This window comes from Pseudophryne corroboree, chromosome 6, assembly GCF_028390025.1.
Source record: "Pseudophryne corroboree isolate aPseCor3 chromosome 6, aPseCor3.hap2, whole genome shotgun sequence".
NCBI lineage: Eukaryota > Metazoa > Chordata > Amphibia > Anura > Myobatrachidae > Pseudophryne > Pseudophryne corroboree.
The window spans coordinates 350,004,924-350,018,865 of record NC_086449.1 but is presented as its reverse complement, the minus strand read 5'-3'; the positions used below and the strand labels follow the sequence as shown (position 1 = coordinate 350,018,865).

The following is a 13,942-nucleotide window of genomic DNA, read 5'->3' as shown; positions in this document are numbered from 1 at the left end:
AAGAAGGATGGACGAATGTACATAGGGGATTGAAGAATAATATACAGAATCTTAGGTAATATTATCATTTTAACAAGGCTGACCCTGCCAGATACAGTCAATGGAAGCTTACACCAAGTCCTAGATTTACGAGCAACCTGTTGCATGATCGGATCGAGATTCAAAGGTGTAAAGTCAGAGGGGTCGTTGGTTACCTGAATCCCGAGATATTTAAATTTCACCGTCCAACATAGTGGCAGGGAGATTTTAGGAACAACAGGAGGGGGGGGGGGCGCTATCACAGGCATAATGGAGGATTTAGACCAGTTGATATGAAGGCCTGAATACGCACCGAACTCCTCGATCAATTGCAACAAAGTAGGCATAGACCTGGTGTAATCTTGCAAAAACAACAGCATGTCGTCAGCGTAAAGAGCAATCTTATCCTCCCGAGGGCCGGTATGGATTCCCATGACACCTGGGTGCGACCGAATCAGACAGGCCAAGGGCTCGATGGCCAGGGCAAACAAAGTGGGGGATAGAGGGCAGCCCTGTCTGGTTCCGCGAGACAGGCGGAATGAGGGAGAGATATAGCCGTTTACTGAGATCCTGGCAGTCGGGTGCTGGTAGAGTAGTTTAGTCCATTTTATAAAATTAGGCCCGAAGCCCATACAAGTCATGACTTCCCATAGATAAGCCCATTCAATACTGTCAAATGCCTTGGCGGCATCCAGCGAGACCACTACCGAGTCGGAGGGAAAATCATGTGGGACTTGTAAGATGGTATATAATTTACGCAAGTTAATAGAAGTGGACATCCCTGGCATAAAGCCGGTCTGGTCAGGGTGGATAATGTAGGTAATTACAGTGTTAAGCCGAACTGCTAAAATTTTTGCCAGGATCTTAGCATCGGTGGGAATCAAAGAGATCGGTCTATAGGATTCCGGGGACCTAGGGTCCTTTCCCGGCTTCGGGATCACTATAATAATCACCTCCGACATAGAGGGGGGAAGTTCATTATTAACAAATATATCAGAATACAGGGCGTGAAGCCTGGGACCAAAACAATCAATATGGGTCTTATATACTTCAGAGGGGATGCCGTCACACCCCGGTGCCTTGCCATTGGGAGACGGACCAATAGCCGCCATCACCTCCTCCAGTGTCAAAGGTGCCTCCAACACTTCAGAGGCCTCAGAGGAGAGTGTGGGTAAGGGAATATTTCTCAAATAAGTGGAGAGATCTAATGCCGAACATACTAACTGTGAACTATAGACCTCAGCATAGTAAGAATGAAATAACTGCGCAATGTCCGGCATGGTGTCTACAAGGGAGCCATCGCTACCGGACATCTGGGTAATCGTAGAGCCAGGGCGGTCGCAGTGTACCAGTCGAGCCAGCAGGCTACCAGGCCTGTCACCCTGCATATAAATATTAGTAGCCTGAAATAGAAGCGAGCGCGAGTTTTTATCAGACAAATGAGCCACCCATGCTGACTAAGCCGCCAACCAGCGTGCTTTCAGTGTAGGGGTACCATCCACCAAGTAGCGGGACTCCAGATCTCTGGCGTCACTCTCAAGGGCTTGCTCCCTCTCCCTGCAGGATATCTTATGAGCAGATATTCGTCTAATATACGTACCCCTTAAAAAGGCCTTAAATGAATCCCAGACCACTGTTCCCGGGGCCGACCCTACGTTGTCATTAAAATAACCCTCCCACTGAGTCACCTGGTCAGAGCAGTCGCCCATTTGTATCAGCCAGGAAGGATGCAGTTTCCAATAAGATTGTCCCCTCTGGCTCACCATAGCAAGAGTCAACATCATAGGGGAGTGATCAGAGATACCCCGGGCCTCGTACTGGACGTCAACTACCCTGGGGAGAAGAACGGGAGACAGTAGGATCAGGTCGATTCTGGAAAATGAGCCATGCGTGCCGGAGAAGCATGAAAACTGACTAGTTGTAGGGTGCCGAGACCTCCACACATCCACCCACTGCAAATTATTCAGAAAATCAGCAAATTTAGTAGGACCAGAACTCACCCCAGCAGCCTGCGGAGAGCGCCACCTGTCTAATGCCAAATTCATAACATTATTAAAGTCACCCAAGCAGATCACCGGGGTACATGGAGAGGAGGCTATGAATGAAGCGGCCTGTTGTAACACATCATACTAGAAAGAAGGGGGGGACATAAACCGCCAGAATGTAGTAGGGTTGGGAACTCAGCTTACAGTCAAGGAACACAAAACGACCTTACTGTTCAGTCTTGACCGACATCAACTCAAAGTGTACCGACTTTCTTATCAGAATCGACACACCCCTGGAAGAGGAGGAATGAGAAGCATGATAGGCCCATCCCACCCAGGGTCTTCTAAGTGACAACAACCTATTCCCCTCCAAGTGAGTCTCGCAGAGACACGCAACATCCGGGCCATATTTCCGAAGTGTAGTCAAAACTAAGGAGCGTTTTATCTTATTCAAACCTCGAACATTCCATGTCAGAAACTTCAAATTAGCCATAATCCAGGTAGGGTTCTATGTAGCACAGTAGATAAACGTCTCAGCAAATATTCCTGGAAATCGTCAATAGAGGCAAGAACAGTGCTTATTTTACTTAATCCCTGAATCGCAATCCACAGTATCCAATGCATCAAATATACTTCCCACATCAAAGAAAATAAACACAAAAACAAATTCAAACACGAGAAAAATAACAAACTATAGAAAGAAAAAAACATGCAGAAGGAACAGCAACGAACTGTTTGCTGACATCCCCCCCCCCTCCCCGTATACCACCCCTAACTTCGGCATACTTATATCCCAAACAACCGTTCCTAACTCCCAAGGGCTAAATTCTCAACAAAACCCTTATCCAAAATCAAGTGAGCAAGGGAAAGAAAAGTCCTGAGCCACCAAAGCCAAGGGGGGGCTCCCTGGACAATGGGTGGAGACCTCTGGTGAGCCCAAACGAATCATAAGCAATGCAGGACATCAGTCCGGGGCCAGCTGACGAACACCCGGTGCATATCTGTCCAGCCATTGGGCCGCCTCTCTAGGGGAATTAAAGAACTTAGTTTCCCCGTCCGCCACCACCCGGAGCCGAGAAGGGAACAGCATAGAGTAGGAGAGGCTCAGGTCCCTGAGGCGCCTCTTAATAGGCATAAACTGGGCTCTGTCTTTCTGGACGTCCGCGGCAAAATCAGGGAAAGTTGACACGGTTACCCCATTCCTGACAAGAGGGCCTTTCGTGCGTCCCAGACAGAGGACCAAGTCACGATCTTTATAATGCAGAAATTTGGCAATGAAGGTGCGCGGAGGAGCGCCAGGAGGTAGAGGACGGGATGGTATCCGGTGTGCCCGCTCCACCGTAAACTGTGCCGTGAAGGATTCAGCGCCGTACATTTCCTTTAGCCACGATTCAAGGAAGTCCTCAGGCTGAGAGCCCTCCTCCCTCTCCGGCAGGCCCACAAATCGCACATTATGTCTACGTAGCCGACCCTCCATGTCTAATAGCTTGGATTGAAGGGAGGAAACTTGCTGGGTCACCGTGGATACGGATTGTTTCATAGGGCCGCACATATCCTCCAGACTGAGACACGGGTTTCCGCCTCACCCACTCTCTCTCGTATGCGCTGGACATCCTGTTGAAGCAAGGAAAGATCACACTGCACTTTCTCCATCTTATCTGAAAGACGCTGTTCTGTCCCTGCAATGGCCTCCAGCACTTGTTGAAGGGATGGAGCTGAGGGTGTGGTAGGGGAGTCAGCAGCTGTAGCAGACGGGGAATAGGAGTGAGACGGAGAGGCCCCCTGAGAAGGGGCCTGCAAGGCCCGGGGGTTAGGTTGTCTGACAAACCTCTCCAGCTTAGCCGCAGCCGTGCGCTGGCCGTCCCAAACCATGACGGACAATAGGTAGTGACAAACACTCCAGCAAATTCACAGGTCAGAAGCGTAAAAGGAGTCAACAGCAGTGGAGTCTTAAGCTTTCAGTGTGCAGAAATGTAGCTGCAGCTGGCCGTCAAAGTAGTAGGCAAATATAAAGGAAGGTACAGGCAGCGTCCCAGAATATAGGTGAGAGCAGGAGCAATGTAATAGTTAGTATGTAAAATGAGAGCAGGTGAAGTCAGCCTGCAGTATGGTCCCAGAAGGCAGAATCCACTCACCGGACACAGAAAAGCAGGCCAGGCAGCCCTTGGATGCAGATATCCCTTCCAGGCTAGGATGACAGTCCAGAGCAGTGGGGTCGTCTGTGCAGCTGTAATTAAAATGGCCGCCGGTCTCACAGTGCCCTCACCCCTTCTCCAGGAGTACCTGCGTTCCCTCCGGGAGTCAGGGCCCTGAATCGCAGCCTGTCAGGAGGAGGAGGACCAGCCGCCCTCCCCCCGCCGCTCCGCGGCGTCCAGCGATGACAGCGGCCCACCGCTCGAGCTCCGGGCGCAACGCGCCCGGGAGCCACCAAAATTGAGGCCGGGGATCCGGAGGAGGCACAGGCCGCAGAGCCGGAAGTGTGCCGCCGCAGCCGTACGGACCTCGGGGAGAGCGGAAAAGGACGCTTGCCGGTGCCCCGCAGTGTGGGGAGAGGAAGCAGGCTAGTCAGGCACACCAGAGGGGGTCAGGATTGTGTTGCAGGATGAATCAACCAGGAAGCTCCCGGGGCCTGCTGCCTACTCCTGTGCTGCCGTGGCCACGCCCTTGTATGGCAAATTTACACTGCCCCTGGAGTCGGTGACTATCTGATCACAGGACAGCAAAATTAGTAGTCCAGCGATCAGGTCTGAATCACCCCCTAAGTCAGCAAGGCTTTCCATAGCTAAGAGGCCAAGAGACAAACTAAAGAAAAATGACAAGAAAAAAGTTACAAATAGTACTAATGCAATTCTTATTCTTTAGTGAAGTCACCGACAAAATTAGGCTCATGACTTCACTAAAGGATAAAAATAAAAATGCCTGCAGCTGCAAATGTTGCTCCTTTGGTGGTAGGGGAGTTTGGGTGCCCCATGCAGAATGTATACTATGTGCATTAATGCGCCTATTACTGACTCCAAGTGCAAAAATAGGATTTCATATTGTGGCATGACATATACTAAACTTTAAGTGATGGAGACTGCATATTTGAGGACCTACCAAATTTAGTGAGTATCAACAGACCTAGAAAGATAACTTTTACATGTTCTTTGAATTGCTATATGAGCAAGCAGGATCCAGGTGGTCACAATGCTGACAAATCTTGAAGGTGAGTACTAGAGTTAGGGAGAGGGTTAGGGATAGGCTGCTGGAGGGGACGGTTAGGGTTAGGCTGTGGGATGAGACTGTTAGGGTTAGGCTGCTGGAGGGGTCGGTTAGGGACTAGGGGAGGGTTAGGCTGCGAAAGGAGACTGTTAGGGTTAGGCTGTGGGAGGGGACAGTTAGGGTTAGGCACTAGGGGGACGGTTAGGGTTAGGCTGTGGGAGGAGACTGTTAGGGTTAGGCTGCAGGAGGGGAAAGTTAGGGGTGGTGCCAGCTGTTGGGATCCCGGCGCTCAGTATACCGGCGCCGGAATCCCGACACCCAGCATACCGACACCTATTCTCCCTCTTGGGGGTCCACCTATTCTCCCTCTTGTTGGTCTACGACCCCCCTGGAGGGAGAATAAGCAGCGTGGCGAGCGCAGCAAGCCGGCAAGGGGCTCATTTGAGCTCACCCAGCTGTCGGTATGCCGGTGAATGGGATTCCGGTACTGGTATGCTGGCCGTCGGGATCCCGGCATACCGTACTACACCCGAAAGTTAGAGTTAGGCAGTGGCACTAGAGGGATTGTTAGGGTTAGGTAGCGGGAGGGTGTTATATCCTGATGTACATCTCTTTACTTCAATGAATCATGCAGTATGAAGATTATGTATTTTATTTTTTATTGGTAAGTAATACTTGCATGGTTACAGATATACATCAAAATCCACATGGCTGCTCTCCTTCTCCTTCTCTCTCCTTCTACTTCCTGATCACATGTTCATCTGTGCAGCAAGATTCTTAAAGGTACACTACCTCATCTAGCTAATGCACATAAACTATCTTCATAGATACTACAGAGGGGATGGGTAGGGTTTGGCTCCAGGAGGGGACCAGAGGCAGTGCAGGGGGGAAGACTGCTAAGCAGGGCCGTAACTACGTGTGTGCCAAGTGGGCTTGGCACACAGCGCAGTTGCCCTGAGGGCGCACGGCCAGCGGCATGTAATGAGTCAAATTGACTCATTACATGCCGCCTCTGCTGTGTGCGCCGTGCGCCGCACTGTGGAGGGAGAAGAGACCAGCGCCGGGCAGCGGAGAAGGAGGAGGAGGGAGGGGGAGAAGGGAGCCGCAGCAGCGCTATTTTATTGGTAGTAGCGCCGCTGCAGCATCCCCCTCTCCTTCCGTATTGGCTGCTCGGCGCTGCTGTGGATGCTGGGATGCGGTTCCTCCATCCCAGCATCCACAGCAGCGCCAGGCAGCCTATACGGAAGGAGAGGGGGATGCTGCAGCGGCGCTGGCTACCAATGAAATAGCGCTGCTGCGGCTCCCTGCTCCGCCTCCCTCCTCCTCCTTCTCACCTCACTGCCTGCACCGAGGGAGCTGCACGAGGAGCCTGACTGCCAGCAGGGAGATGGTAAGTATCTCTCTCTCTCTTTCTCTCTCTCTCTCTCTCTCTCTGGGGGACACCGTCTGCCATAATGTGTAAAAAGGGGGCCTGGCTGTAAAAAGGGGGACTGGCTGCCGCAATGTGTAAAAAGGGGGACTGGCTGCCGCAATGTGTAAAAAGGGGGCCTGGCTGCCGCAATGTGTAAAAAGGAGGACTGGCTGCCGCAATGTGTAAAAAGGGGGCCTGGCTGCCGCAATGTGTAAAAAGGGGGACTGGCTGTAAAAAGGGGGACTGGCTGCCACAATGTGTAAAAAGGGGGACTGGCTGCCGCAATGTGTAAAAAGGGGGACTGGCTGCCGCAATGTGTAAAAAGGGGGCCTGGCTGCCGCAATGAGTAAAAAGGGGGACTGGCTGCCGCAATGTGTAAAAAGGGGGCCTGGCTGCCGCAATGTGTAAAAAGGGGGACTGTCTGCTGTAATGTGTAAAAAGGGGGACGCTGTCTGCTGTAATGTATAAAAGGGGCTCTACCTGGTGTAGTAGTTGTTGGTATAGTGCGATGGATCGATACCATAGGTGTGCAGTGGGGAGCCTTAGATAAAGTATTACCTCAGGAGTTACCTTGTATACAGACAGAACGAGACTTGAGATGTATATCTTGTTTATATAGTACTGAAATAGCAGGATCAATACAACAGGTTTCAGTATCATCAGCTTATCTCCTTCTCCCTCAGAGACTCTTCTAGAAAAGACACATGTGAGGTAAAAACAAACAAGTACATAACATATGCAACAGACAAACACTACATCTCTGTAAGTATACAGCGCCATCTGCTGCCCCTGTACGGTAACTACATGCATGTAAACAAAACCATAGTCTGTTGTCCATATTTCAACACCCCTTCTCAACAGACTGGGTTTCTTCAGTTAGACCCATCTTTGACGTAAGTCTCCAATGTCTCTCTCTGGTAAGAGGCTTAGTCATGATATCAGCTGTCATATCTTCTGTTGGGCAATAGTTCAACTCTATAAGACCTTGTTCCTGTAGATCCCTCAGGAAGTGATGCTTGACATCAATGTGCTTGGTTCTTGGGTTCACTCTTTCTGTTTGCGCTAATGCAATGCATCCTTGATTATCCTCATATATCTTGATAGGTTCTTCTTGAGGCATTCCTAGGTCTGATAGTAGTTGCATTAACCATACCACTTCTTGACTTAGTGTGAATGTTCCATCACCTTCTCTTGAGATTTGCATTCCCAAGTAATGCGTTATGTGGCCGAGGTCTTTTGTTTCAAACTGACGGTTTAGTTCTTGTAACAATTCAACTTCGTCCCCTTCTTGTTCGAAACAAACTAGCAAATCGTCCACGTAAATTAATACATAGAACCATCTTTCATCTATCAACTTTGTATAGAGACATGGGTCTGCTTTGCTTCTGATGAATCCCTTTTCTGTCAGAACTCCATTTATCTTTGTATTCCATGCTCTTGCTGCTTGTTTAAGACCATATATACTCTTGTTCAGTTTACATACGTGATCTGGGTTCTGAGAATTCACGAAGCCTGGTGGTTGTTCCATGTATATATCTTCCTTTAGTTCACCATGTAGGAAAGCCGTCTTTACATCGAAATGTTTCACTTTCATACCCTTTATGGCTGCTGTTAGGAGTAAGGTTCTAATGGTAGTGTGCTTCACAACTGGAGCAAACGTTTCATCATAATCTTCTCCAAATTTCTGTGAATATCCTTTAGCAACAAGTCTTGCCTTGTATCTTTCTATTTTTCCTTCAGAATCATACTTGACCTTAAAAGTCCATTTACATCCTATGGCCTTTTTGTCTAATGGTAGTCTGGTCAATGTCCATGTCTGATTGTCTTCCATTGATTCCATTTCTTCTTTTGCGGCTCCTAGCCATTTCTGTGCTTCTCTTTCAGAAAAATTTGCAATTTCTTCCCATGATGCCGGTTCTTGTATGTTAATGGCTTTTGCTTTGTAAGATAAACGTGTAGGTGCTTTTCCCTTATTTTCTCTTGAAGAGCGTCTCACCCCCTCGGATGCACTCTCATGAGTGTCGCTGGTATTTGTCTTGTGTTGTACTTCAACTTCTTGAATGATCTCTACTTCATCTGTTTCTTTGAATTCGGTGCTTTCTTCTTCTTCAGTAGAGTCTACTGGAGTTATGACATCATCTCGTGTTTCTTCTATGAATGTCACACTGTTGCTTATAACTACTTTTCCAGTTCTTGGATTTAAGATTCTGTAGCCTTTTGAGTGTTCACTATAGCCGACTAGAACTCCCTCTTCTGCTCGGTTCTGCAACTTGCTTCGTCTTTCAGCAGGAATGTAAACGAAGGCTCTGCATCCAAAAACTCTAATGTGCTTTAAGCTGGGTTTCTTACCGTGCCACAGCTCATATGGTGTCTTCCTTACTGCTTTGGAAAGTAGTCTGTTTTGAAGATAGGTGGCTGTTGCTGCTGCTTCACCCCAATATTTATCAGGTAGTCCTGAATCTGTAAGCATGCACCTTATCATTTCTGTTAGTGATCTGTTTTTCCTCTCAGATACGCCATTTTGCTCTGGTGTATATGGTACTGTCTTCTGATGCTCAATACCGAGTCCTCTTAAGTACCGTTCTATTTTCTGTCCTGTGAACTCGCCTCCATTGTCGCTGCGAAGAGTTAGCATATTCCTCTTGAACCTGTTTCTGGTCATGTTCACATAGTCTTGCAGCTTTTCAAAGACTTCATCTTTACTTTTTATTAGATAAGTGACTGTGAACCTGGAGTAGTCGTCAATGAATGTCAGCATATACCTTTTATCTCCTACGGTTCGCGTTTTCATAGGTCCGCATACATCACTATGTACCAGGTCTAGTGGTCTGGAAGCTCTGTTTTCACTTTTCTTAGGAATTGTTATCCTCGTTGCTTTTGCTTTTATGCAACATTGACACTTCATCATTTCTGAACAGTCTGACACTTTGAGATCCCTGGCTAGGTCTCTCTTCTGCATTTCCTTTATGCAATCTGGGTGTCTGTGTCCTAATCTTCTATGCCATTTGTGAATACAGTCAGCGTGTTTCTGTGTACTCAGCTTTGCCTGCTGTGCTGCAATATCCAGACAGTATAAATGTTCTTTTATTCTGGCTGTAGCTAGTGTTTCTCTTCCGTTTTGGATAAAACACTTATTATTCTGAAACTTTACAGTAAGTCCTTTTTCTACTAGATTCTTTACTGATAGCAGTGCTCCCTCAAGCTTGGGAACATATAGCACATCTGTTACGGGTATTTCTGTATAGCTGCCATTACCCTTGGAGCATAGGAATTGACCATTCCCTTTCCCTTCTGCAATGATATTTGTTCCATCTGCTAGGTAGATTGTTTCTTTATGGTTCAAATCAAGTTCAGTAAAGAAGTCCTTGTTATTTGTCATATGACTAGTCGCTCCTGAGTCTACATACCACTTTTCTGATAATTGGGTTACTGTCGCTTTAAATGTTCCATTCCAATTGTGTGCTCCTGTATCTGTAAGTGTGGCTTTGGCTCTTTGTTTGTGTAATCTTTCTGGTGGTTTATGCTGCTCTGTCTTCCATATGGTGCAATCTCTTTTCAGGTGACCCACTTTCTTGCATCTGAAACATGCTCTTGTTTCCCTGGTGTGTGGCTTAGTGTCCGCCATTTTAAGTGCTTTCTCTGTGTCACTTTCAGTATTGCACTCTGTAAGCTCCTTTCTGCGTTGATACTCCTCTATGAGCCTGTTCTTCACAAAGTCTGGTGTGATTTCTGCTTCAGGTCTCATTTCTAGTGCGTTTATTAGTGCACTGTATGTATCTGGTAAACTGCAAAGGAGGATGGCTACTATGTGGTTGCTTTTGATTTCTTCTCCCATTGACCTGAGCTGTATGGTTATCTCTAGTAGTGCACTGATGTGTTCTTGCATTGTCTTGCCTTTATTAAATCTCATTTGATATAATTTTCTTAATAGGAATAGTTTGCTGTTCAAACTTGCTCCTTCATGCACTCTCTGCAAAGCACACCACATGCCTTTAGCTGTACTCTCTTGTCTGATGTGTATAAGCTGTTCATCTTCCACTAGTAAACTTATAGTGGCTCTTGCCTGTCTGTCCTTCTTAATCCACTGCTGATCCTCTCCTTCAGGTCTGTCTGCATTTATAACATCCCATAAATCATCTCTGGTTAATAGCATTTCTACTTTAAACTTCCATGTTTGATAGTTCTCATTAGAAAGCTTGCTTGCAGCTAGTCTGAGATCTGTGTAATTTGCCATAACCCTTCCTTGTATAGATCTCTCTATTCTTCTGTGGTATTAAACTTGTTTTACTCACAGTTTTCTTTCCAAGGTTCTCCTGGGTTGTTTCTTGTGCGCGTTACACAGTCTGCTGTCTGCGCCTGCTGGGACTTGCAGTGCGACTCGTGATCTGGATGCTGCTTGGGATGCACTCCTGAAAACTTTATCTTGTACAGACTCCAGTCTGGGCCCATAACCTGTTGGTATAGTGCGATGGATCGATACCATAGGTGTGCAGTGGGGAGCCTTAGATAAAGTATTACCTCAGGAGTTACCTTGTATACAGACAGAACGAGACTTGAGATGTATATCTTGTTTATATAGTACTGAAATAGCAGGATCAATACAACAGGTTTCAGTATCATCAGCTTATCTCCTTCTCCCTCAGAGACTCTTCTAGAAAAGACACATGTGAGGTAAAAACAAACAAGTACATAACATATGCAACAGACAAACACTACATCTCTGTAAGTATACAGCGCCATCTGCTGCCCCTGTACGGTAACTACATGCATGTAAACAAAACCATAGTCTGTTGTCCATATTTCAACAGTAGTGCTACTGTGCAGCGTAATTTGAATAATGTAGACTACTGTGCACCGTAGTATGAATTGCTATTATTTTGTGGCCACACCCCTTCCCGTGAAGCCATGCCCCTATAAATTTTTCGCGCGCCTGCGGCGCGCACTGCCCCTGTCTTGTATGGGGGGGGGGGGCGCCACTGTCGTTTCTTGCACACAGCGCAAAAATGCCTAGTTACGGCACTGCTGCTAAGCACATAAAACATACATGTGTAGATGTATGTAATACTGTATATGTGCTGGCGGTGTTTCCGTATTTGAAAAGGTTAAATACTGTGCTTTCTGCGCTGATTGAACAGTGAAATAAAGCAGCATATCCACTTTGGGAAGATTCACTGACTTCCCTTCCAATACAAAACACAAGAAAAAATTAAATGTATACCGTATATACTCGAGTATAAGCCGACTTTTTCAACCCTTTTTTTTGTGCTGAAAAAGCCACCTCGGCTTATACTCGAGTCAGCTTTAGGAGGGACACGGAGAGCGCAGCGGCTGCTGTGTGTTAAAGGAAGTGCACCAACCGGCACGTCCTTTAACACACGCCGCTGCCGCCGGAGATGCAGGAGGGACACAGGAGAGCCGCTCGCTGCGCTCTCCGTGTCCCTCCTTCAGAAGACAGCGCGGGAGCGACGGAGGGTAAGTATCTAGCACTGTGGGGCATATCTGGCACACCTGGCACTGTAGGGCATATCTGGCACACCTGGCACTGTGGGGCATATCTGGCACTGTGGGGCATATCTGGCATTGTGGGGCACATCTGGCACTGTGGGGTATATCTGGCACTGTGGGGCATATCTGGCACTATGAGGTCTGTGTACGGGTAGAGCTGCATTTCCCACCCTAGGCTTATACTCGAGTCAATAAGTTTTCCCAGGTTTTTGTGGTAAAATTAGGTGCCTCGGCTTATATTCGGGTCGACTTATACTCGAGTATATACTGTATTTGCACTTACACTGTTACCATGGTTACATATATAACATAAGCCACCTGAATGATGAAATGATCACACTTCTTCCATCCAAAAGTCCATAAAGAATGAGACAACTCTCCTTTTTCAAGGCAGAATGAATCCCACAAGGAAAATCCAACAGTAAAACAAGTGGACTAAAAAAGAAAAGAAGGGACGCACTAGTGCAGATACCCAATTGCAATGGGAATAAAAATTCTAATATCTATTTTGCACTCACAAACATTAGGATTGAAAAGGCATGTAGTATATTGCTGGTAGATGCAGATACATCAAATCGGGTAGGTTTCTTGATGTTTTCCCAAATGTACTAGAATATATGAATTAAAACAATAGTGCAAACTCCCACATACAGGGAAAAATGTAATTGTAAAAAATGCACTCACAAACATTCATAAAGAAAAAGCATGTAATAGGTCACTGGTAATGGTGGCACACATATACTCATCGGACACTGTATTCCAAAGGGTCCCGCAGGTTTACCACAAGGTAGGTTCTAGTATAGTTCCTTCGTTTCCAGTATGAAAAAGAAAAAGCCACACCAGTGTTTCCGGATTGGCAGCAGCGATGTGTACCTTAGCAGCTGTGGTGAACCCGGGACTTGGCATTAGGCTTCTCTCTCTTAAGCCCACTTCCTGACTCTCATTGGCTACTTCCACAGGAGTCTGGGGGTGGGCTTAGGAGAGGGGAGCCTAATGCTGAGCTAAGCACATATAAACATTTACAACATTTAAATTACCATTAATATATATTGGTTTAACTAGAGGTAATTTTTTTGAATCCTTATTTTAAAAGTGATTTGAAAAGGTTAGTCTTATTTCATTTATTATTTGGTAATATTTACAGTGTTTCAATGACATGAAATATTCACTTTTGCAATATTTTGTTTACGTTTTAGTTTTATCTGGATTTATCACCAAAGAGGAAGCTGAAGGTACAGTATATGAGCCGCTGTGTGTCTCTGAAAAATGTCCGATTGTCCTTGAACATACATATATATTGAACATACATGTATATTGGGAGAAAATATGTAATAATTTGTACTATATTATACAAGAGTTGCTAAAATATAGAATATATATGGAATCCAGTGTAATTGGCTCTAATCAGTGAGTACTGGGGACATAAATATGTAGTGGAAGGGGTTTTAGGAGAATTATAAGGAATAATACAGCCTCTATAGTAAACAAGCACGTATATCTCCCTATACAGTATTTCCATGCCTTTAAATGATAAAGGAACTACTCTGTCTTAGAAATGTATTTTGAATATAATTCAATAATTTTACATAAGTTTAAATGGCACACAAAACTGGTGATATAATAACATTACTGGGCAGATGCAGGGCCGGATTAAGCCTTGGGGGTGCCCGGGGCACTTAAGACAGGGGGGTCCCGATGGAATGTGGGGGGATGTATATTAAATTGTGCATACCTCCCAACATGTTGTCCCTCCTGGAATGGGTCATGTTGGGAGGTATGGATTGTGTATATAAAATTTAAACCAATGGCGTATATTAGTTTT

General features: G+C 46.3%; 1 protein-coding gene across 3 annotated transcripts in view; it reads left to right on the top strand.

Moving 5' to 3' along the window:
• Positions 1 to 13,942, top strand: part of ALPK3 (alpha kinase 3) — a 204,118-nt gene that overhangs the window by 169,927 nt on the left and 20,249 nt on the right. For all 3 annotated transcript variants that reach the window (XR_010179291.1, XM_063926567.1, XM_063926568.1), the window contains one exon: positions 13,317 to 13,352. Coding sequence is in view for 2 of the 3 variants with exons in the window: in XM_063926567.1 (XP_063782637.1) it covers positions 13,317 to 13,352 (36 nt within the window). In the remaining variant the exon portion in view is untranslated. The remainder of the gene's footprint in view (positions 1 to 13,316; positions 13,353 to 13,942) is intronic.